The 25,424-nt window shown below is 43.1% G+C and overlaps 1 protein-coding gene across 3 annotated transcripts in view; it reads right to left on the reverse strand.

Annotated features, from left to right (window-relative positions):
- Positions 1–7,391: 7,391 nt before the first annotated feature.
- The window catches only part of ELMO3 (engulfment and cell motility 3), a 298,038-nt gene continuing 280,005 nt past the window's right edge, over positions 7,392–25,424 (reverse strand). For all 3 annotated transcript variants that reach the window (XM_033940764.1, XM_033940765.1, XM_033940766.1), the window contains one exon: positions 7,392–8,423. In XM_033940764.1, the coding sequence (XP_033796655.1) occupies positions 8,211–8,423 (213 nt within the window). In that variant the 3' untranslated portion in view covers positions 7,392–8,210. The remainder of the gene's footprint in view (positions 8,424–25,424) is intronic.

Genomic DNA, 25,424 nt, shown 5'->3' on the forward strand with positions numbered 1-25,424 from the left:
TTGAAAAGGCAGCTATGGTGGCATTCCAGGAAGCTTATCCTGGAGCAACATTGACTGGATGAAAAGGCAGCTATGGTGGCGTTCCAGGAAGCTTATCCTGGAGCAACATTGACCGGATGTTATTTTCATTTAAGGCAGAGCATTCTGAGGAAAGTGAACGAAATTGGCATGAAAGCAGAGTATCAAAATAACATTTGTGAAAGCGTCCGTTGCTTGTCTGCTTTAATTTTTGTTCCTGTCACCAAAGTTACCGAGGCATTTGAGATGCTAGTGGACAACATGCACAGCACAACTATATGAATGAACTTGTAAGTTTCTTTGAGCACATGTATATCAGAGGGAGTCGCTTGCATGGCCGTTCTGCAACATATGCACCTGAAATATTCAGACCAGAACTATGGAATCAGAACGAGGCAGCTGCAGATGGAGTTGCGCCAACAGCTAATGCACTGGAAAGTTGGCATCACGGATTGCAGTCTCTCTTTCACTGTCATCACCCTACCATCTGGACTTTTATGCCAGGAATCAAGCAAGATATGAGCTGTCAGAAGGCGCTTCTGCTTCAAGGAGCAAGTGGATTAATACATCTATCGACAAAGAAATACCAGATGCTGAAAGATCGTGTTGCTTAGACGGTTGGAAACTTTGGAAGAGTGGAGATTCTTGTTTTTCTTCGTGCAATGGCACATTTGTCACTTTCATAATTTCAGACATTATATACCGTGTTTCCCCAAAAAAAGGACAGTGTCTTATATTCATTTGGGGCCCAAAAAAGGCACTAGGTCTTATTTTCGGGTAGGGCTTATTTTTTTCATTTACATGATCATATCTCCCTTTCTCTCCTTCATCCCATTTCTTCCTCTTTCCTTTCTCTCTTCCACATGGGCAACATCTTTCTTCCCCTCTTACCCATCCTCTTGTGCCTTTCCTCTGCAGCATCTTTCTATCCCTCCCATCCCCCTGTGCAGCAGAACACTTGCCCAGCTTCTATCCCTCCCTCCCTCCCTCCCATCCCCTGTGCAGATCCCTTGCCCAGTTTCTATCCTTCCCTCCCTCCTATTCCTTATGCAGCAGAACCCTTGTCCAGCTTCCATCCTTTCTATGCCTTGTGCAGAACCCTTGAGCACCCACCCCTGCCCCACCACGCAGCTGAACCCTCGCTGACCCTCCATCCTTTCCTCCCATCCAAACCCCGCTGACTGCGAGCCATAAATACCTTCCTGCAGAGCAGCATCAGGCCAGCAGCACTCTAAATAGGCTGCTTTGCAGCCTTCTTGCTGGGACCTTCTGTGTGCCAAGTAACTGATGACATCATCAGTGATGTGGCAGAGGGAATTCCCCAGCGAGAAGGCCACGAAGCAGCCTGTTTAGAATGCTGCTGGCCCAATGCTGCTCTACAGAAAGGTAGTTATGGCTCGCAGTCGGTGGGTTCGGATGGAAGGATGGTCAGCAGGAGTTCAGCTGTGCAGCAGGGGGAAGCACAGCTCCTGATGACTAGGGCTTATTTTCGGGGGTAGGGCTTATATTAAGGCCTACCGCAAAAATCATGCTAGGGCTTATTTTCGGGCCAGGTCTTATTTTCGGGGAAACACGGTAGAATGTGTCAATAGTTGATGTAATTCTTATCAATAAATTTTTATGTGTTCAAGTACAGTGTGTGTAGGTTACCTGCGCCTTTTATATGGCATATACTGCATTTCTGATATTATATACTGATTTACATACATGCTGCATATATATTATTTTTATGAGTGCCCACTTCAAAAAGCATACAAAAACTTAAAAAATAAATCACAGAATATATATGCAGAAAATAAATTAAACAGACATTTAAGTACATCACAGGACGGGTCGAGGTGGAAGACGATATCTTTCTTCTCAGGGGACCCTCGACCACAAGAGGACATCCGCTCAAACTCAGGGGAGGGAAGTTTCGTGGAGATGTCAGGAAGTACTTCTTCACGGAGAGAGTGATCGAGCATTGGAACAAGCTTCCAGTGCAGGTGGTCGAGGCACGCAGCATCCCAGACTTCAAGAACAAATGGGATACCCACATGGGATCCCTACGAGGTCATGCGAAGGATAGGGTCACTAGGACTTGAATGAGCGGGTCAGTAGAGTGACAGTAAAATTACAATGAGCGGGTCAGTAGAGTGACAGTATAATTACAATTATACTTAAGAGGTCAGAAGACCTAAGAGGGTGGGTAAATAGTGTGGGCAGACTTGATGGGCTATATGGCCCTTATCTGCCGTCATTTTTCTATGTTTCTAACTAACATGGGATTAAGTGATAATAGTTGAAGTGTCTGTGATTAACTGTCACAGAACTAAGGCCTAGATTTACTAACCTGGCCAAGTCAGTCCGCTCTGTGTTCAATCCGACGCAGGCCGGCTGATTCACAACAGGCCTGTATTCAAATGGGGGCGATTGGAGGAACACCTCCCACTGTCTCTCCAGTGATCCAGATGCATGCGCAGACCATTTACTTTGCCTGTAGATGGTCTGTGCATGCGTTTGACGTCTGTGGTTTTTAAAAAAAATTTTTACTTTTTACTCACGAGCCTGTGGCTTTAACCCGCGGGTTAAAACCATGGACTCGAGTCAGGGCAGGAGAATCGGAGCAGAGATCGGGGCAGGAGAGTTGGGGCAGACAGCAGGGCTGGAAGATTGGGGAAGGAGAGTCGAGGCAGAGAGCAGGGTGGCAATGGAGCAGGAGAGTCGGCAGGGATATGTGCAACTGGTCCCCAGAAGTTGCTTCTTTTGTTGATTGGCCAGCCCTGTCAGTGTCCCAGATTTGTTTAGTGAATCGCGTCACTGCCTACTTTGCATGTCATTTCCCCTCATTTGCATGCATGGATCAGAATCGGATCGGCACAGAGGTTAGTGAATCGGGTCGGAGGAAAATCAGGTCGCAGACCAATTGGTTTGCTTAGTGAATCTAGCCCTAAGTGTCGTGGGAATAACTGTCTTAGATCCGTGATTAGGCTAGCAAGAGACCTTGAATCAGTCAAAGCAGGAATTCATTTCCCAATATATGCTGAATGTGGAGCCTTTTATAAAATACCTATAACAATGCTGGCAAATACACATGTTCTTTGCCACACATACAGCAGGATCTGTGATTTTATAAAAACACAGATGTGCAGCTGTACTCCACACCCCCTCTTCATAATATATCAATTAATACCCCAAAAATTGTTTTTCTTGTTATTTGTCTCCATATCTAATGACTTTCAATTTGAGAAACACTAAAATTCCTGTTTACACTGAGGAACAACTGTGCAATGAGGACCTACAGTATATACACTAGCTATACTGAAGTTGTTTCAGTCAGGACACACCTGGTGGATGATGCTTACATACATGACATACTGCATACATAACCTTCATGGACCTTTGGTCTGATACAGTGTAGTACTTATTAATCAAGTGTAAATATTTTCTGCATCCACAAAAAACTGAGCTCCCTCCTCTCCCAAAAATGGATATAGATCAGAACTCACATTTTCTCCATGTAAGTTACCAAAAAAAACAAAAAAAAAAATCCAGATTTTCATGTCATTTGAATAATACGAGTAGGCACCAATAATGGCAACATAAATCTCGATGGAGGCTGCCCTTATTTCGTTGGTTGGGCTGAGAACTTTTCAGTGGCTTCTCATATTAATACTATCATCTCATTGTTGACAAGTTGCAAAAATGGCTGCAAAATAAATTGTGGAAAAACAGCCTAACCAGTTCTGTGCTGCTCAAATTGGGAATTCACAATATGGCGCTGAAGGCTTCCAAAGACCACATGTGTGTTAAAACTGCATTAAATATCATCCATATATAGAATTCTATCAAATAAATAAAAAGTTTACAAAACTCTTGAAACAACCAATCAAAATCTTTAAAAATACATAGCATTCTGTAACTTCATGGCCAGTTCTACAGTACCTGGCAGAATAGAGGCTTATGGCATTAGGACACAAATTTAGAAATAAATATACACAAAATAAGAACACAAAGATCCCATATCCCAGTTTTATTGTAAAACTTGCTGAGGTGAGAAACAGGTTTTTTTTGCCTAAACCTAAAGCAAAAAAAGTAAGTAGCCCCAATCTCCCATTCAGTGTATAATTACAGTACCTGTGCAGAGTACCATCACTAATATTTGTAAATCAGAAGACATCTCATGTTCATTTTGAAAATACAAATAATAAAAAAAGAAGATAAGGTGACATTTTTGGCTCATATCACAGTAGGGATAGCTCTCAGAGCAAGTAGTGAGCAGTAAGCAGCAATTCTCCATCCCACTTTTTAACAGCATCAACTGCTAGGTACCAGTGGGGAGGAAATTATCTTTCAGAGGATAAAATAATTAAGTACAATTTGTTTTATTTCTGCTGATTTGCTTTTCTTCCTCTCTAGCAGTTTTGCTGTCAGTCAAATCAGTGACTGAACAAGAGGGACTGATTGTTTCATTCATTGTTTGGTTATCTAGTCTATATACATAAACACAGTAGAGAACACTTGATCATTGTCTTTCTAATATTTTGTATTTTATGTTGGAAGCCTTGCATATTTAGTGCATTTGAAAGTTAATAGGTTAATTAAGGCAACAGTTAAATCTGCTGGTGTTTTTCTGAACCTCGTCCCATCTACCTGTTTAACCCTAATTCATTAAGGTCTTAATAGTTTTAAGCAAAGGATCCTGTAGCAGTATTCATTTTTACAGAATACTGACACAGGCCTGCCCTGGGAGTGTTTGTTTATGGTGACTTGCATAAATGTTCATAAGTTTGAAATTAAGGCATAACAGTGAACAATGGCATTAAAGCTACAGTTGAAACATTACATTGTGGCTTCACCTTTATAACTTACAGTAAACTTCAGAGCAATTTTATGAGGCAAGGAGAAGAACTTGAGCATATCTTGTACGAATAAATAGATAAAACTGATAGTGATTAAGGCACTGCAAGGATCTCAAGGTTAGCTCAGAAAATAAAGACTTTACCCAATAGTATCACCTATAAATGCTTCTTCACTGGTCTCTGATTTTGATATTGCTTCAGTTTTATGTAAGCCTTCTTGGAGCTGGAGTGCCTTGATTTTTTAAAATATCCTTTGCAGCCATTTTTCACATGGCACCAAGGTAGGGTTTAACTAAAAATTGTTGCAAAACACTCAATTCAAAAAATAATTATGCACAGATCAATGACTATGGGAATCATAATTAATCATAATTAAGTGGAGAAAAAAAAAGCCTAAAAAACCTATGGCAGCACTTTACAAACAGTAAAACAAAGCTGCCTGCTTTATGGGCAAAAATAAATCCACTTTAATATCACCAATAGTCTCAAAATGTAACAGCAACCGACCATGTGCACAAGCACATAACTTATCTTACATTGCCGAAGGTTGCTGCAAATGCCTCAAATGTTTTCAATGGTCATCCTCCTCTGGCTTCCAAGAACTCCAGACAAGGAACCTTGTTCTGACATAAAATACGGCTGCTTCAGGGAAAAACAAAGTTGCTGTGCATAGACACAGATTCCATGGTGGCTTGAAACAGTGGACTGGCAATGTCATTTCTGGACCCGTGGGAAATTCAAAACCTAAAACTAAAAAACAAAACAAAACAAAAAGCATTCTACTCAGTTCTCTGATTTAAACTGTTATCTTTTCAGACTATTTTTGCCCGATAATAGCAAGCAGCTATATTTTATTCAAAAATATTATTATAAGTGTCCCATAAATGGTCCATCATTAGAAATACAGAAACATAGAAGATGACGGCAGAAAAGGGCTACAGCCCATCAAGTCTGCCCACTCTGCTTACCCACCCCCTGTCTATGCCCTAATGACCCAATTTCCTTATCTTGACCCTCGTAGGGATCCCACATGGGTATCCCATTTATTCTTAAAGTCTGGCACGCTGTCTGCCTCGATCACCTGCACTGGAAGCTTGTTCCAATGATCAACCACTCTCTCTGTGAAGAAATACTTTCTGGTGTCGCCATGAAATTTTCCGCCCCTGAGTTTGAGCGGGTGCCCTCTTGTGGCCGAGGGTCCCTTGAGAAAGAAAATATCATCTTCCACTTCGACACGTCCCGTGAGGTACTTAAATGTTTCGATCATGTTTTCCCTCTCCCTACGTTCCTCAAGAGTGTAGAGCTGCAATTTGTTCAGACTCTCTTCGTACGAGAGACCCTTGAGCCCCGAGATGTAGGATTTTTGAGGCTTTTTTCTTCACTTAATTATGATTCCCATAATCACTAATGATGGACCATTTATGGGACACTTTAATAATATTTTTGAATAAAGAGAGGGTTACCATACAACTGGGAAAACCCAGACATATTCTCTTTTTAGGACTGTCCAAGTGTCTGGGAACAGGAAGTCACTACAGAGAGGCAGCTTCTGAGGCAGGCTGACGGCAGCAGGCTCACATCACTGAGCTGCCAGTGGCTTGAAGAAAATAGAATTACAGTGCCGAGGAGGTAAGAGTCACTGTATGTTTTGTAAGCTGGCTCTCTCAAACTAGCTTATGAGGTCTGGGCCAGGGCGAGAGAAGAGCCATGGTCATGTGTCCTCTTTTTTTCAGGTCAAAAATATGGTAACCCTACACCAGGGTCCACACAGTGGCATAGTAAGGGGAGGTGGGGTGGACCACCCTGGGCGCCATCTTGGTGGAAGCAATGGGCACCTCCCCCCCACACCACGCTTGTGGCCCTCCCAGCCCCTCGTACCTCTTTAAAATCTTCACCAGCATGAGCAACTACTCTAGCCTGCTGCTTGCGCCGGCCTGGATCCCTCTGAAAGCACTTCTGGGTCCCGGGGCCAGGAAGTGACATCAGAGAGAAAGCCAGCGCGAGCAGGCCGAAGTAGCTGCTCATGCTGGTAAAGATTTAAAAAGGAACAGGGGTGGGAAGGGAGGAAATGGATGTGGTGTGAGGGCACAGAAGGAGTGGGGGGGGGGTTGGCATAGAAGTAGCAGGGAAACAGAGAGGAGAGCATAAGGGTGTCACTACCCCAGGTGCATCCTATCTTTGCTATGCCACTGGGTCCACATAAGATTGCCAATATTGTCTGAAAGACATTTTTAAAGGTTTGGATGTTTCTGTACCTGGTTTGTGGAGTTATGAAAATGGTTTAGCTTTATTTGCTCTGGCCCTCAGGCAAAACCGAAAGGATCCTGAGAGGAGCCTGGAGGAATACACTAAAGTGGGATTTATAGGAGTGCATTCACACTGTAGAATCCTTTCTCTATTTTGTTCTTGAAATGCTACACCTTTTTTCTATAGTATCCACAAAAATAAATTTTGGCATCAGTTATAGAAATGTAAGGGAAGAGCACTTTTCACTAGATGCCTAAATTCCCACAGCATCTCCCAATTTCATACATTACAAGATACATTATAGTTCAGATCTGAGCTTTCTGTTCCTGTTTACAATTGCAGATCTTTAGCTTATTTCCAATATATTCTTACTCTAATTCATCCAGACAGCATAGAGTTTTAAGAGGAAAAAAGGGCAAGGTCTCTTCAGGATCTGACTTAGAATTTGGTGGATGAAGTGATTCAGTTTTAGTAAGAAGGTGAGGGGAGAATGTGTTGTAAGATTATACTAAAATAAAGGAGTGGTTTGGCCTGTGTCAGCAACTCCTTTCAGGTGTGATGAAATCTTTACTTTATATCTACCAGTAGTGTATGTAGCTGCCATCATAAAATGGTTAATATTTGTCTCAGGTTAGACCTGCATGGAACACTGAAAGCACATTTGGTAGCAGCAATCCAGTAAGTGATAGCATTATTAAACGGACAAGTGCAGCACAGAAGTACCATGGATATTCCTAAGTATTAGTAAAGTTCTCTTGCTTTAGTGCTTGTTAGAGCAGATATGCAAATTAAAGCAGACACAGAACCACACCATAAGCATACAATCGCACGGAAAGCTTTAGCAAGCATAGTTATCTCTAGACAGCGACTGAAAACAGATATTTTGAGTCCTTGATTCCCAAATTTTTGCAGATTGTATCTTCTGGGATTAGCCAGTTAAAACAGAAGTGCTATCGATTGCCAGTTAGTATCATTCAAGTTTCTAGCTGAACAGCTAGAACTCTGGGTGAAAGAAGCAATGTTGCCAGGTAGTGTATTGTCCAGTGTGAATGACTTGTACTTAAGCAATATAGTGCTCAAAGGTGAAACAAGAAGTCAGTGGTCTCATTGCTCAATGTGGCTAAAATCATAGCAGAAATTTAAGTTACTGGGAGGTTTCGGGATGGGAGGGGGTGCATCAGAGATAGGAATGTTCTCCAGATCTAGTAGGCGTAGTTTGATTTCCATGGACAGCAGAATGTCAAGATCACTTTTCGTTGTCTCGCTAGTCATCTCTCTCCCCATCAGTACATTCAGCCCATCCGTCCAAAGGCAAAACTAGAGAGGTAAAGGAAACGAGAATCTGTAAATATTTCTGTGAATATGTCTGTTACACTTTGGTAAACACTTAGCCATGCACTGAACTGAATGGCATAAATTGCCAGTTTCTAACAAAAGAGATGGTTGAACTCTGAACCATATTAGAAGCTGGATCGTATGGAGCTGCTTTCCCTACTGACATTAGGGATATACAGAAAGGGAAAATATATGCTTACCTTTCAAATGTAGTAGTGTGGGCTTCCTGGCTCTCTCAGGCAACCCTTGATAATTTCACAATCCTGGTAGGAGATGGTATTGATCAGCAGCGGAGAAACCATCTTTAGCAATTTGGAAATTGCATTGAGCATGGAGCAGCAAGCTCTTTCTTCATGCACAGGATCTAAGCAAATTTCTGACCTGGATGTAAGTCTGAGTACCACTCATGCTGGAGAGACAGTTTTGGCAGTATCACTTAGAGCAGGGGTGCCCACACTTTTTGGGCTTGCGAGCTACTTTTAAAATGACCAAGTCAAAATGATCTACCAACAATAAAATTAAAAAAAAACCACAAAGCACACTGTACGCATAGAAAATGTTAATTATCATTTCTATTCTGGGATTTTTTCAAAGAGGTCAAAGCAGATGACTCTATGCACTGTCACCTCAGTAACAACCATACAAAAATAGACAAATACCCCCCTCCCTTTTTACTAAACCACGATAGCAGTTTTTAGTGCAGGGAACTGCGCTGAATGCCCAACGCTGCTCTCGAAGCTCGTAGGCTCCCTGCGCTAAAAACCACTATTGCAGTTTAGTAAAAGGGGACCATAGTGTAAAATATAGACAGCAGATATGGAGATGATGCGGTATATAAACCTAAGGATTAGATTAGATTAGATTAGATATAAATTCAGACACATTTTGATCACTAAATTTAAAATAAAATCATTTTTCCTACCTTTGTTATCTGGTGATTTCACGAGTCTCTGATTGCACTTTCTTCTTCTGACTGTGCATCCGATCTTTCTTCCCTTCTTTCAGCCTGTATGCTTCCTCTCCTCCAGACCTCATTCCCTCCCCCAATTTTTTCTTCCTCTCTCCCTGCCTCCCTTTTTTTTTCTCTCTCTTCATGCTCACTTTCTTTTTTTCTTTCTCTTCTTTCCTTCTGTCTCCCTGCCTGCCCTCTTTCTTTCTTTCTCCCTGCCCTCCCCAAGACACTGCCACTGCCGCTGCCATCGGGGAACAGGCCCCCAAGCTGCCGCCATCCAATAACAGGCCCCAAAGCCGCCACCGCTACCGCCCCAAGCTCTCCCTGCTTCCCTGCATCGGGCCGACCTCTCCTATGTCAATTCTGCCATAGGAGAGGAAATTCCGGTCCAGTCAGGCAGTGATTGGCTGGCCAGAACTTCCTCTTCAACGGCAGAATTGATTTTGGGGAAAGGAAGGCTGATCGGCCCGGTAGATCGCCAAGACAAAGTGAGTCTATTATGGAGCCCGGGATGGGCTCCGCGATCGACTCACTTTGCCTTGGCGATCTACTGATTGATCGTGATCGACCTATTGGGCACCCCTGACTTAGAGAGCTGCCTGGGAATGGAGATGACATGAATCCCGCAGAAGCTGTGGGGATCCCCCCCTCCGGGGTTGGAGGCACCTTAAGGGGCTCCAATGCCTGTGTGCCTCCTTTTCCTGCTCTCCAGCCACATTTGCCCCTTCCCCAAGCAGTATGTAGTGTGCAGTAGCTGACCCAAAAGCCTTCCCTCCGACGTCAGAGCTAATGTCAGAGAGAAGGCTTCCGGGTCAGCCGAGTGCAGCATGCAGGGCCCATGGCCCTGCAAAAAAGTGCAGCTGGAAAGCAGGAAGGAAGTGGATGATCTGGATGGCTCCAGTATAATCTTGCGGGAGGGGGGCACAGAAGTAGGTGGGCCTCAAAATGCACGCATGCGCGTGTTGGACGAAGGAAGGAAGAGAGAAGGGGCACAAACTTGGGATAGAGGAGGGCGCGGGACATGGGAGGGGCATGAACTTGGGACAAAAGCTGAAAGGAGAGATGGGGGCACAAATTGGGACACAGAAGGAAGGGAGGGGGCATGAACTTCAGACAGAAAAGGGAGAGAGGAAGGGGAAATGAACTTTGGGGGTGGAAATAGAAAGGGAGAATTGTTGGGCATGAGTGAGAAAGAAAGAGAGATGGTGCACACGGGGAATGGAAGAAAGAATGGGCATAGGGAGGGAGAGGAGTGAGGTACAGATGCATGAGGAAGAGAAAGATGAGACAGAAAAATGTTGGCTATGGTGTTGGAGAGGGAACAGTGGGAAAGATCGAAAGGGATGTAAGAGGGAGGAATGTTGGACATAGTGGTGGAGGGAATGAAAGAAGAGATGTGACATAGTGCTTGGAAGATGTGATAGAAGGAGCATGGGGCTGGTGGGCAGGGGTGAAAGATACTGCACATGATCCGGGGGATGAGAGAGGGAGAAATACTGGATGTGGCTGTAGAGGGGAGTGGGAGAGATACATCCTGGATTCCTCTCTCTCTTTCCCCACTCCCTTTGCAACAAGGCAGGGAATGAGAGATAAAGAGATGGTAGACAGTGAGAGACGGAGACCTGTTGCACATGGGGCTGGAGGAGAGAGGAAGAAATGTTGTTCAGGAATGGGGAAGGAAAAAAAGAGGGAGATTGATCCAGGACAGAAAGGAGTGAGGATGTTGTTCAATGGGAGAAAGGGAAGACAGAGGGAGAAATGCTGGACCATGGTAGGAGGAACCAATAGGCAGCAAAAGAAGACAGGAAAGGGGAAAAGAGAGAAACTGGGACCAACTTGATGGAAAAAATAAATCTCCAGACAGCAAAGGTAAAAAAGGAATTTATTGACTGAAATATGTTAGCTTTGGGAAATGTATATAGAAGATGTTTTTGTACTGTGTTCAAAAGAAAAGGAAATGCATTTCTGGTTTTATTTCTGCAGTGCTGAAGTACTTGTTGACCCTTGCTGTGGCTGGTGGGGATCCCCAAATACTGGCAGTTGAGGACCTCCTCCAAAGACAGCCAGAACTCCCCTCCACCAAGCACAGCAGTCGCTGGCAGCATCCCTGAGCCACTGAGGTGCCAGTATCTGTGACTCAGAGAAGCTACTACAGTATAATCTAGTTATAACGGACTTCAAGGGACCTGGAAAAACAGTCCGTTATAGCCAAAGTCCATTATATCCAGAGTTACATTTTTTAAAAACTTTATTTAGGTCAACTTGAAACAACGTACAATCAATGAACAACAGTCTCTGCACAAGCATATCAGCAACATCAATAACAAAACTCAACAAAACATTGGTATGGCACGAAATGATTGCAAAAACCAGAACACTAAAAGATATTCTAAAGCATTATGTCATACTGTACTGGAAAAAAAAATACTGTGTCATTTTATTCTGGGCTGCATTTTGATACTATATCACCGGCACGCCACGCGCCTTGTATGCGGAGCCTGCATGTCTGTTATAGCAGAACAAAACTACAGCTAAAAGCAGCTCTGGAGACCAAATTGGTTGTCCGTTATATCCGAAAGTCAGTTATATGTGAGTCCGCTATATGCAATGATTTTCTGTATGTTTATAAAGGCACACGGCTGGGACTAGTGGACCTCATCCACTATAGGCAAGGTTCCATTATAATCGAGTCCGTTATTACGAGATTATACTGTACTGCCTGCCAAGCTTGGCAGAAGGGACCTCCGGCCACCTTCAGAAGAAGTACTCAGCTGATATAACTTGGGAGTCCTCATCAGCTGGAGTATTTATATTTTATATTTACATTAGAAGCTCTGGAAGAGACCCATTTACAAAGTATGTATTCTTCCCAATTAATATTTCCAAATTAATAAAGTGTCTTTGCTTATTTGTAAATGGGTCTCTACCAAAGCCTTTAATTCAGTAGCATAATTAAATGAAATAACTACTTTTGAAGTTTATAGGGACGGGTGAGGACGGATTCAATTCCTTGCGGGGACGGAGGGGGGGGAACAGATTCGATTCTAGCGGGGATGCGTTTGATTTCCAGTAGGGATGGGTTTTATTTCTGTCCCCGCACAACTCTCTAGTATCCCTGACTTTGGCCAGTTCTCAACCTGAGACTTCTAACAGGATGGTACAGTTTATAAGTAGATCAGATGGAGTGACTCTGAGTGCAGTCTTAGGTTATGGGAGGATTTGACAGCTATTTGTAAATCTGCCTTTTGCATATTCATTGTAGTTATCCTAAATTCCCATCTGGCCATGTGTGTGTGTAGAGTCAGAAACTGGAGACTCATTATAAAGAAATAGCCAAATTAGCAAAGGTAATGAAGACCTCAGGAGATACTACAGCAACTACCGAACATTCCTTGACAAGTAAGATTGAGAATGTTTAAGAAAGTTAACCTTAACCTTTGGGTGGGATTGGGAACACTGAAGGGTCGAAATTTCAATATTATCTAAGTATTTAAATGGGAAAGATTTCTGTAAATTGAAATTCATGTTACAATGGGAAAGAGATTTAGAGGAGGAGTTAAGTAAAGGGGCATGGAAAACGGTGTTTTAATATGTTCAAAAAGCTTCTATGTGTGTTTTAATAAAATAAAATGTTTACAAGGATGGTACTATACTCCAGACAGATTATAGTACTTGCTATGTATTCAAACTGTATCTGTTGGAGATGTTCTTTGGACAGGGACACTTTCTTCCACATTTGGTGGGACTGTCCTATTTTAAGACCTCTTAAGACTTCAGTAACTGTTCATTTGAGAAACAGCTTGAGACTGCCACTTCCTTACAAACCAAGATTGTGTTTAAGGGGGTCTTAGAATTAAAAGGATCACAAATGGTAAACCAGGATTAAGAGGCTGTCTTTAGCTGCTGCAAAATGCATGATAGCAGCTATCTGGAAACAATCTTCTGGATTTTCCAATTCTGCCTGGATGTTGAAATTAAAAGAAAAACAAGATATGGAACAATTAACAGATTGGAACAGAGGATGCTTTGATCCATCACCAGGAGAATGGTCACATTATGTTGTCCCAAGACTGAATTTCTGGACTACTCAGGATTCTTTTTTTTTCTTTTGAAGGGGAGGGAACATTTTTTTTATATTATTGGGATAGCACCCATCGAAGGACATTTGATAGGTAGCACTTATGACAAGTGGGAAGAACAATTTTGAACAAAGATAGTGATGGTGAGGAATTGGGAGCTGGGATGGGGAGGCTGAGGGGCAGATTGTTTTTTTTCTAAAATCATATTGTTCAGAGTAGGTGGTGGTTATAATAATTTTGTGGTTTTCTTCTAATAAAAATATCTAAAATATTTTTAAAAATTACCTTGGAGACATCTAAAGCCAGTCTGACAGCTCTTTTGCTCTCAGGTTAGAACAAGGAGGGTAAGGAGCGAGAAGGCAGCTGACATCACTCCTTACCCCACTGGACCCGATCCTGGCTGCTGGAACCATCCGATGCTGAAGCTCCGCCCATTAACTGGCCTGCAACAATCTTCAGCCCTTTAAAGGGCCAACACCGATTGAATCCCCGATGCAATCAAGCAGGGTAAGGAGCAAGGAGGCAGCTTACATCAATCCTTATCCCATTGGACCCAATCCTGGCCATCGGAGCCATGCCGCACTGAAGCCCTGCCTACTATCCTGTTGTCAGCATAGCTATTGCTAGCAATCAGCATTTTCAGTTGGCATAACTAATGTCAACAAAGGCCTATGGGAAATTATATCAATCTGACTCTGGAATGTTGATGCAGAATTCTGGGCTCCTGCACAGAATTCACATACATTAATCATCCAGCCAGACTGGATTGTTTATCAAGAAGATAGGCTGCTTGAATGGGTCAAAGAAGTCAGAGGCTAATCCCATCTACCATGCCTGCAAGTATCACACCCTCCTTATCAATTAAACTAACCATTGTTTCAAACAGTTTACAAATTCTAAACAGAAAGATACTGGGAAATACAATAGTTTCTGTATTCAGAATAAGATTCCAAACTATAAAAGCCTCCTCTCTGCAACACACATGAATCTATCTCTTTCTCTGTCTATCTCTCTGTTTATCCTTCTCTTTATCTCTGGAACCCAAAGCTTAGACCATCACCCCTCTCTCTTGGCTCTGGTCTCTCTTGCTAACTTGAGGCATCACCCTCCCCACCCCCTTTTTTCTCTCTTTCTTTGTGTGTTCTCTCTCATTCACAAGAACACAGAAGCAGTCTCTGTAATTGTAAATTTTATGAATGTAATTGTAACTTTTATGAATCCTACTTTTCTGTATGCCTATTTCTATAATATATTCTTTATGCAAGCACCTCTGGCTGTACTTCTCATTTGATTCTATTCCTGGTGAATCTTCGGTGAGGGAATTGAACCTGGGACCTGGCGTTTGTAAGGGCGCCTCTCACGTAACCTCTACAACCTAAAACTGTGGGACCTGGCGTTGCAAACCTTACATTTGGGGGGCTCATCTCGGTCCTTCCTGATGATTTCATCTGGGTAAGTAGAATTCAATTTTATTTTTTCTTGTAGGTACTGTGCAATAGGATTATTGGCTGCCTAAGACAAGGTGAGAAATGATATTTTCCATTCAAAAGACCTTGTGCAGTATAGACAGAGTGAGATAGAAATCAACACCTTGGAAAACCCTTAGATTGATTGTACTTTAGACTGGATGACACACTGGTGAAAAGTTCCAGTAATATTTTGGGTTTTATACTTGGTGAGATTTTACTTATCAATAGACTTTGTAGCTTGATTGATAGACAGAGTGAGATAAAAATCAAAAGACCTTCTGGAACCCTTAAATTGTTTAGACTGGATGACACAGTTGTGAAAAGTTCCAGTAATATTTTGGGTTTTATATTTGGTGAGATTGTACTATTACATTACATTACATTACAAATTTCTATTCCGCCATTACCATACCACGGATTACAAAAAGAGTTATAGAAAAAGGGTTACAACGTTAGATCAGAGAAGGTTTCCAAGAGAGGGAAAAGTAGGATCTGGGGTTAGGGAGGGGATGGTAAGAGGGGGGTTAAGCTTTATCATGCTGGCATTGTCATCTAGAAGTAGGAACTTTAGATCATTTATTGTTTCATTGCCCATATATTATGAATTTTTAGAAATCAATTTGGGACCAAATTAATAATTTATTAGATAACCCAGTGGCATTATCTTATGATACTGTGATATTTGGTATGGAAATGAGAGCAAAAAGTCAGATTTCTGCTAACAACAATAAATTAATACTAATGATGACTGGGGTTGCCATTCAGCAAATTACATATAATTGGAAGGATTGGAGGAGATTAAATTATAATTTTTGGTGGAATTCTTTATGCCATATCTATAAAATGGAAAGATTTATTGCTTTACAAAGGGGATACTTTAAGAAGTTTCAGGATGTGTGGAAACCATTAACAAAATATTGTAAGGATTAAGTAAAATTATTTCCCTTTTAATTATCAGTTCAGGATATAGGGAGGGGGGTATTTTTATTATTACATATATTATATAATAATGGAAGATATGGATGGGAGGGATGGGAAAGGGGAAGGGATAAAAATTTATATAATGTACCAATGATTGTTTATAAGCGATATATTTATTGTTACTGTGAATGAATATATTTTACACTTAATGTAATTTTGAAAATGAATAAAGAATATTAAAAAAAATAAAATAAAAAGCTTTATTAACATAAGAACATAAGAAATGGCTTCGCCGGATCAGACTCTAGGTCCATCCAGTCCGGCGACCCGCACCCGTGGAGGCCAAGCCAGGTGTTCCCTGCTGAGAAACCTTGTTTACTCGTATCCCCCAATGTGATTTGCAAGAAAGTGTGCATCCAACTTGCTCTTGAAACCTAGAATGCTGGTCTCCATCACGACCTCCTCAGGGAGAGCGTTCCAAGCGTCCACCACTCGTTGTGCGAAACAGAACTTCCTAATATTTGTCCTGGGCCTGGTGCCCCTCAGTTTCAGTCCATGACCTCTTGTCCGAGTCACATTTGACAATGTGAATAACGATGTTTCTTGCTCTATTTTGTCAAATCCTTTTAGTATTTTAAAAGTCTCTATCATAATATTTAAAAAATCTTTAAAATCTTATCTATTTAGAGATGCCTTCAATGTTTAAAGCAGATTATGTTTTTTTTAATAGCTGAGATTTTTATGTACCCTTACCTATTGTTTTTTCCCACTTTTCTATTTTAAACGAAAAATGTAACTTTTAATTTCTCCATCCCAACTACTTGTTTGTTTTAGTCAAATGTTTATTGTTAATTTGTGAACCTCTTTTAACTTACTATATATTGTAATGTACATCGCTTAGTGATTTCAATAGGCGATAAATCAAATTCTATTAATAAACTTGATAAACTTGATGTCTCCTCGCAGTCTTCTCTTCTCGAGGGTGAACAATCCCAGTTTTCCGAGGTGTTCTTTGTAACTCAAATTCTCGATACCTTTTACTAGCTTCGTAGCTCGCCTTTGCACCCTCTCCAGTAGGGTTATATCCTTCTTTAGGTAGGGAGACCAGTGTTGAACACAGTACTCCAAGTGTGGTCTGATCATTGCTCTGTAAAGCGGCATTATGATGTCCGCCGATCTACTTGTGATTCCCTTCTTTATCATGCCCAACATACTATTTGCTTTCTTTGCTGCCGCTGCGCATTGAGCCGACGGCTTCAGGGTCCTGTCTATCAGTACCCCCAGGTCCCTTTCTTGTTTGGTCTTGCCCAGTGTCATACCTAACATTTTATATTCATGTTCCTTGTTTTTCTTACCCAGGTGCATCATTTTGCATTTTTCTATGTTAAACTTCATCTGCCACTTTTCTGCCCATTTCTCTAGCTGGTTCAAATCTCTCTGAAGTTCTTCTCTGTCCTTTTGTGTCCCAACTACCCGACATAGTTTTGTGTCGTCCGCAAACTTGATTAAATTACTTGTTGTTTTATCTTCTAGGTCGTTTATGAAGATATTGAACAAGATGGGCCCAAGAACCGATCCCTGGGGTACACCGCTCGTTACCTCTTCCCAGTCCAAGAACTTCCCATTTATGCCCACCCTCTGGAATCTGTTTTCTAACCATTTGCCTATCCATCTTAGTATATCTCCTTCTATTCCATGGCTTTGTAATTTCTTCAGAAGCCTTGCGTGGGGAACCTTATCAAACGCTTTCTGGAAGTCCAAGTATATTATATCCACCGGTTCACCGCTATCAATTTGTTTGTTCACCTCCTCAAAAAATTGAAGTAAATTAGTCAAACATGACTTCCCTTTCCTAAAGCCGTGTTGGCTAGCTCTCATCAGGTCGTGATTTTCCAGGTGTTGCTCTATGCTATCCTTTATTAGTGCTTCAATCATCTTCCCAGGAACCGACGTAAGACTCACAGGTCTATAGTTGCCTGGTTCTCCTCTCGATCCCTTTTTGAAGATTGGGATGACATTCGCTATCCTCCAGTCGTCTGGTATTTGCCCGGTTTTAATTGACAAGTTAGCTAGGGATTGTAATAGTTCTCCGATTTCTATCTTAAGCTCCTTTAGCACTCTCGGGTGAATTCCATCTGGTCCAGGGGATTTATCACTTCTCAATCTGTCGATCTGATAATATATCATGTTCAAATCCACATTTACTGTGGTGAGGCTATCCTCATTTTCTCCCTTGAATACTCTCCCTGTTTCTGGCATTGATGCAATGTCCTCCTTGGTAAAGACAGACGCAAAGAATGAGTTTAGCCTATCCGCAATCTGTTTGTCTTCCTTGATGCACCCTTTTCTTCCTTGGTTGTCGAGAGGGCCCACTGCTTCCTTAGCTGTTTTTTTTCCCTTTTGTGTATCTAAAAAAGGGCTTGAAGTTTTTGGCTTCTTGCGCTATCTTTTCCTCATAGGCTTTTTTGGCAGCTCTTACTGCCTTGTGACACTTCTTCTGGTCGACCTTGTGACTGTTCCAGGCCTCCGTTGTGTGTTCACGTTTCCATTTTTTAAAAGAGTTCCTCTTATCTCTTACTGCATCCTTCACCTCTTTAGTTAGCCAAGCTGGCTCTCCTTTGTTTTTATTTCTCCTTCCTTTGGATATCTGTGGAATGTAGAAATTCTGCGCTTCGGTGATGGTATTTTTTAGTAGGGACCATGCTTGATCGACCGTTATGATTTTGGCTGCCTTTTTCTTGAGCCGTTTTTTAACCATGACTCTCATGCTGTCGTATTTCCCTTTTCTGAAGTTAAAGGTTGTGGTTTGAGTCTTGGTACGTTTCCCCTTCCTGATGCCAATTTTAAAATTGATCATGCTATGATCGCTTGTCCCCAACGGAACAGTGACCTCTACATCTGTTGTCCTTCCAGTTATGCCATTTAAGACCAAGTCCAAGGTGGCAGTTCCTCTTGTCGGTTCTCCCACCATTTGTTCTAGGAAGCAGTCCCCTATCATTTCCAGGATCTTGGATTCCCTGCCACAATTTGAGGTGCCTAGGTTCCAGTTTATCCCGGGAAAGTTGAAGTCTCCCGTGATCGTTACATTTCCTGCTCTACATCCATTGGTGATTTCTTCTAGCATTTCTCGGGATTTCTTGAAGAGTATAGTTTTTATTTCCTTTCTGAACATCTTGTAGTCTGGGGTTGTTGTCAATAGGTTGGAGACTTGATTGTCTATCTTCGCTGCCTGAGTGGCCAGTAGTCCGTTGTGTGGCCCACTGTAATGCAAAACAGTTCTGTATATCCATCACAATGGCACCTCTCACTAATAGCACCCAGACGTGTGGCCCGGACTGGAGCCACCCTGCAGGACCGGATTCCAAGATGGAATCAAAAACAACATAAAGTCATTATCATCTATTTCTTCAAAAAAACATAAACATATTTATTCTTCCTGAATTCAGGTAAGTAGTTTTCTTCAAACGTTTGCTACATTGGTCAGAATGTTCAAACAGCTGCACCAACAATGAGAAACAACTCAAATAGTACAAAGCCAGCATACAAACCAGTCTTTGCCTTGCCTTCAGAACTGAGGACACTTCAGCTGTGTCCAGGGTTTGTAGTCCAACTCAAAACCAAAACTGGCTGCTACATAATCAGGCAATTTTCAAAATTATCAAAAAAAAACAATACAGTCTTAGGAATTTATCTCCACTTCCCAGAAGTGCCACAGTCTCTACAAGCCTCTGGCTAGTTCCATATTGCCAGGAAAACGAGGGAGTGATAGGTTTTGCACACAAACAGTCATTAGTTTGACTCTCACAGTTCCCACCCAGGATAACAGCAAAACCTCTCCCCAATAATCACTCCCAAGCTTGTAAAAAGAAAAAAAAACATTCACTAAACAGTCCAGCATCCAAAATCACACTCACTGTTTGGAAATGGAGGCAAAGTCCACCTGCATTGCTTCAGGGACTTGAGGAGCAAATTCTGACCAACCGTCCTCCAATTCCATCGGTAACTCTCCAGGGAACACAGGATCTTCAACCTGACCTTCCTCTAGCACCTCCATTGGAACGGGGCCATTGCTCCTGCTTGACTGGGAGGATTCTTTAGGGAGGAAAGGATTAAACCTCCTCCCTAGCTGGCTCCCCTCTCTGTTCTTACACACAGGTTTAAGTACCTTGGGGTAACGCCCTGCTTTGTCAGCCCTGGCAGTGTTCCAAGGGCCTCCTGGGCTCCCCCGGTGGACAGTGCTATTATTATGTTCAGTAACTACTTGTCCCTTCCCAATTCCTCTCCAGGATTTCTTTTCTTCCACTTTTTTCTCTGTCCTAACTGGGACCTGAGCAGGTAGAATATCTGGCTGGTCACATACCCCCACCCTTAGACGATGCTTATCCCTATAAGCACCAGAATGAATAGTATTTTCAGGGATACGGGAAAGTATGTCTACATTGGTGTTAAGTCGTCCCGGGCGGTGTACTACCGTAAACCTAAAAGTTTGTAGAGCTAAGTACCACCTGGTGAGACGAGCATTGTTATTTCGCATGGTCCCTAACCATTTAAGGGCTGCGTGGTCTGTGACTAACGTGAAGGGCCTCTCCCCTAAATAGTGGTCCAGTGTTTGCATTGCCCACTTAGCAGCCAGACACTCTAACTCTACCACAGCATAATTTCGCTCGTTAGGATGTAATTTTCTACTTAGATACAAGATGGGATGTTCTAGGCCATGACTTTCCTGGCTGAGTATGGCCCCCAATCCACAGCCAGACGCATCTGTCTGCAGAATCAAAGGTTTGTTATAGTCAATAGCGGTCAGCACCGGCTGTTTACACAAACTATTCCTCATATCCTGAAAAGCTTCTACCCCGTCAGTTCCCCATTGTAAGGTATCGGGATTATCCTTTCTTAGCATATCAGTAAGCGGAGCAGCCCTGGTAGCAAAGTTAGGAATAAATCTCCTGTAATATCCTAACAAGCCTAGAAACCCTCGCATATGTTTCTTTGTGATAGGCTGAGGATACCCTTGAATGCACCGCACCTTATCCACTAAGGGTTGGACCTGGCCCCTTCCCACCGTGTACCCTAAGTACTTCACTTCCCTTTGTCCCAGAAAACACTTTTTGGGGTTCACAGTAAACCCTGCACTCCTTAATGCCTCCAACACAGAAGTGACATGCTCGAGATGTTGATGCCATGAGGGGGAGTAGATGACAATGTCATCAAGGTAGGCCTCTGCATAGTCATGGCGTCCCCTCAAAACCTCATTAACCGCTCTTTGACAAGTACCCGCTGCCCCATGTAATCCGAACGGCATGCGAGTAAATTGGTACAACCCATAGGGAGTGCTAAAAGCAGTCTTGGGCTTGGCCGCAGCTGTTAGAGGGATTTGCCAATACCCTTTTGTAAGGTCGATGGTTGACAAATACTGCGCTTGACCAAGGCGATCCAAAAGCTCATCTACCCTCGGCATAGGAAACGCATCGAATTGAGAAACTTCATTGACCTGCCGGAAATCAATGCAAAAACGTGGTGACCCATCGGCCTTCGGGACAATCACAATCGGGCTGCACCAGGGGCTCTGTGAGGGTTCGATAACCCCCAGTGTCAGCATTTCCTGGACTAAACTATTAACTAATTTCTTTTTTTCCTCCGACAACCTGTACGGACGGACCCTCACTATCTTCCCTGGGGCGGTTACAATGTCGTGGGTGATTCCTCTCGTATGGCCCGGTATGTGTGAGAACACATCCGAGAACTTTTCCACTAGGGTCTGAACCTGCTGGGCCTGCGTTACCGAGAGCTCTGGGCCTACGTTGACCTTCTCTTCTTGCCCTAAATCAGCTATTTGGGGCCCTAAATCGTCCTCTTGATATCGCGATTAACGCTAACGTCTCCCTATCCTTCCAGGGCTTAAGCAGGTTAATGTGATACGTCTGAATGTGTTTCTTTTCATCTTTCACCCTATAATTTACAGGGCCTACCTTCTCTATCACCGTGGCTGGCCCTTTCCAGTGAGCTAGAAACTTATGAGGGTCAGATGGCACAAGTATCAGTACCCTATCACCTACTTCAAACTGGCGATCCTTAGCCTTTCTGTCATAGTAGGTCTTCTGTTTTTTCTGTGCAAACTCTAAATTTTCCCTTCCCAGTCCGGCAACTTGAGCTAGTCTCTGTTTAAGTTGGGTCAAATGAGACAACACGTCTAATTCAGTCTCATCAGGAGGGTCCCAACCTTCCTTTACTACATCCAGAAGCCCCCTGGGTACGCGTCCATATAACATTTCGAATGGGCTGACCCCCAAAGAATCCTGAACTCTTTCCCGGGCAGCGAATAAACCATAGGGAATAAACAAGTCCCAATCTCTCATATTTCCTTTAAGACCTTTTTTTATCATATGCTTGAGAGTTTGGTTGAAACGTTCAACCAGGCCATTTGCCTGGGGGTGATAAGCGGAGGTTTTAATATGTCTTATCCCCAACTCCCTCCAGAATCCTTCCATTTCCTTTGATAGAAAGTTACTCCCACGATCCGATAGCACTTCCCTTGGAAAACCAATGTTACAAAACAGTCCCATTAACTCCTTCATAAGAGACTTAGAAGATGTTTTCCGAAGTGGAAAAGCCCAGGGAAATCTTGTGGCCACGTCCATCACCACAAAGATAAAACTATAACCCCTTACCGTCTTTTCCAATGGGCCTACTATGTCCATTGCTAATCTTTTAAGGGGTTCGTCTATCACAGGAATTGGAATTAGGGGTGCTCGTGGCGGCCGATTCATAGTTAGTTGTTGACAGATGGGGCATGTCTTACAAAACTCCTCCACCTCCTGCCTCACTCTCGGCCAAAAGAATCTGCTCAAAATCTGGGTCTGGGTCGCTAGTACCCCTTTGTGGCCAGCCAATGGGGAATCGTGAGCCAATTGCAGAATGATCTTTCTAAACCCCTTCGGGACCACTAATTTTTCACCCTTTTCTCCTGATCGTTCTGGGCAAGATTCTATCTTATAAAGCAGACCTCTCCTAATCTTAAATCCAGCTTTTTCCAATGATGGATTTGTAGCCTGTTGCCACAGTTCTTGCAAAGAGGGGTCAGAACGTTGTTCCCTCAGAAATGTGGGAAAGGTGTCCGCTATTTCCTGAGGTAGTCTTGGGAACTCCTGTGTCTGACCAACCCTTTGCAAGGCCTGAGTACGTTGCTGTTGCTGCCTTCTCTTCTGCGCCCTTGAGGCTCTAGACTGCTTTTGGGAAGGTTTTTCTACGACCCCGTCCTGAAATGGGAACACACCCCCTAGTACCGCCTCAGGTCCTTCAATGGGTAAACCCTGGGATCGAGTATTAACGAGCCCTTGTTTAGTGTCCAGACACCCCCTCAACCCTGGCCAGTCATGCCCCAGAATCAGGTCATATGGGGCTCCTGGAACCAAAGCCACTGAAATCTGATACACCCTATCCTGGTATAACACGGTGGTGGGTCTCAGAGAATACCTCACTTCATCTCCATGTATACATTTTATAACCACACTTTGAGTACGAGAAACTTCTCTCTCCCCAAGGAACACTCTCTCCCAAAATTGCAAGGACATCATTGACTGATCCGCTCCGGTGTCAATGAGAGCTTCCGTGTCTTGTCCCCCCACAGAGACCCTGACTGTACATACAGCCTGTAATCCAATACCCTGAGATCGGGATTTGGACGAATCTGACTCAACCCGGGCACCCTGGCTAGATAGGTTAATTACTTTACATTCGTTTGAAACATATTCCCTCCTTCCTTTTCCCACTTGGTTTGTGGAACTACGTTTATGAGGAAAGGACTGAAGGATTCTATGGTTAGCTTTCCTAACACTTTTCCTACTAACCATAGTGTAAGGGGGTTCATATGGGCCTATCTGAGACTGACACAAATTTGGTTCAGGGTCTTCAAGGTTGGCACCTAATTTCCCTTCTTCGGTCAAGCAGGGCAACAACTGATCCATCCCTCCTTTATCTGGAAACCACCCCACAGTTATGTCCTTGCTTGCTATTGGCAATAAGCTAATAGATGGCAAAACAGTCAGTCCTACCGGATCCACGACCGGTATACTTGGTGATGGTGGTCCCTCTGGATGTATACTCCTCTGCTCCAAGAAATGCTTAAAGAGCCTATTCTGCTGTCGCATGGCTTCTAATAGGCTACCCTGTCGTTGCTCCATCTCCTCTTGGCTAGCCTGTCGGCGTTCGTCCCGTGCTTTCAAGATGATTTCCAGGTCCTCACGCCGCTGCCTATGCTCCTCGGCCAACTCTGACAAAATCTGGGACTGCTCCATACTAGAACCTAGAAAACAAAACAACAAGAGAAGGAACCCAAGTGTGGCCGCTTGGAAATAGTGTCCTCCCCTTGCTAGCCTCCCCAGCTTCCAGTCCTCCCCAACCAGCACCACTTTATCCTCACCAGCTACCCCTAGATACCCTTACCGGAGGTACTGGTGAGTCTCCGCATTCGTGCTGATTGGGTGCACCGCCCGTGCTGTATCCGGTCTGGAACTGGTCTCCGGCTCGGTCCACTGGTTCCTCTGGGTTCTCCTGGAACTCGGCTCTGGAAGACTGGAACTCCGGTCTGTCTCCTTCCTCCTCCGACCACAAACTGAGCTCCACCTTGTCCTCTACAGGAAATGTGGTTGTTTTGGATCCTTGGTTTCCGGTTTCCGGCTGGAAACTCCTCCTTAGACTTGGACACAGGAACCCCAGCCAAAGTCTTTCAAAACACAAGGTTTCTCCAAACAAAGCAATATTGTCAATAGTTCAACAATCTTCAAAGAACATCCAAGACACGCCAGTCCAACAAAATGGCGCAACAAAAGAAAAAAAATATATTTTTTCCTTCTTTTTTTTTTTTTAACTTGCAGTTCCTCGGATGTCCTGCAGGAGGTGCTAGATCCCACTTCTGACACCAATTTATGTGGCCCACTGTAATGCAAAACAGTTCTGTATATCCATCACAATGGCACCTCTCACTAATAGCACCCAGACGTGTGGTCCGGACTGGAGCCACCCTGCAGGACCGGATTCCAAGATGGAATCAAAAACAACATAAAGTCATTATCATCTATTTCTTCAAAAAAACATAAACATATTTATTCTTCCTGAATTCAGGTAAGTAGTTTTCTTCAAACGTTTGCTACATTGGTCAGAATGTTCAAACAGCTGCACCAACAATGAGAAACAACTCAAATAGTACAAAGCCAGCATACAAACCAGTCTTTGCCTTGCCTTCAGAACTGAGGACACTTCAGCTGTGTCCAGGGTTTGTAGTCCAACTCAAAACCAAAACTGGCTGCTACATAATCAGGCAATTTTCAAAATTATCAAAAAAAAAACAATACAGTCTTAGGAATTTATCTCCACTTCCCAGAAGTGCCACAGTCTCTACAAGCCTCTGGCTAGTTCCATATTGCCAGGAAAACGAGGGAGTGATAGGTTTTGCACACAAACAGTCATTAGTTTGACTCTCACAGTTCCCACCCAGGATAACAGCAAAACCTCTCCCCAATAATCACTCCCAAGCTTGTAAAAAGAAAAAAAAACATTCACTAAA

Source organism: Geotrypetes seraphini, chromosome 4 (assembly GCF_902459505.1).
Source record: "Geotrypetes seraphini chromosome 4, aGeoSer1.1, whole genome shotgun sequence".
NCBI classification, from domain to species: Eukaryota; Metazoa; Chordata; class Amphibia; order Gymnophiona; family Dermophiidae; genus Geotrypetes; species Geotrypetes seraphini.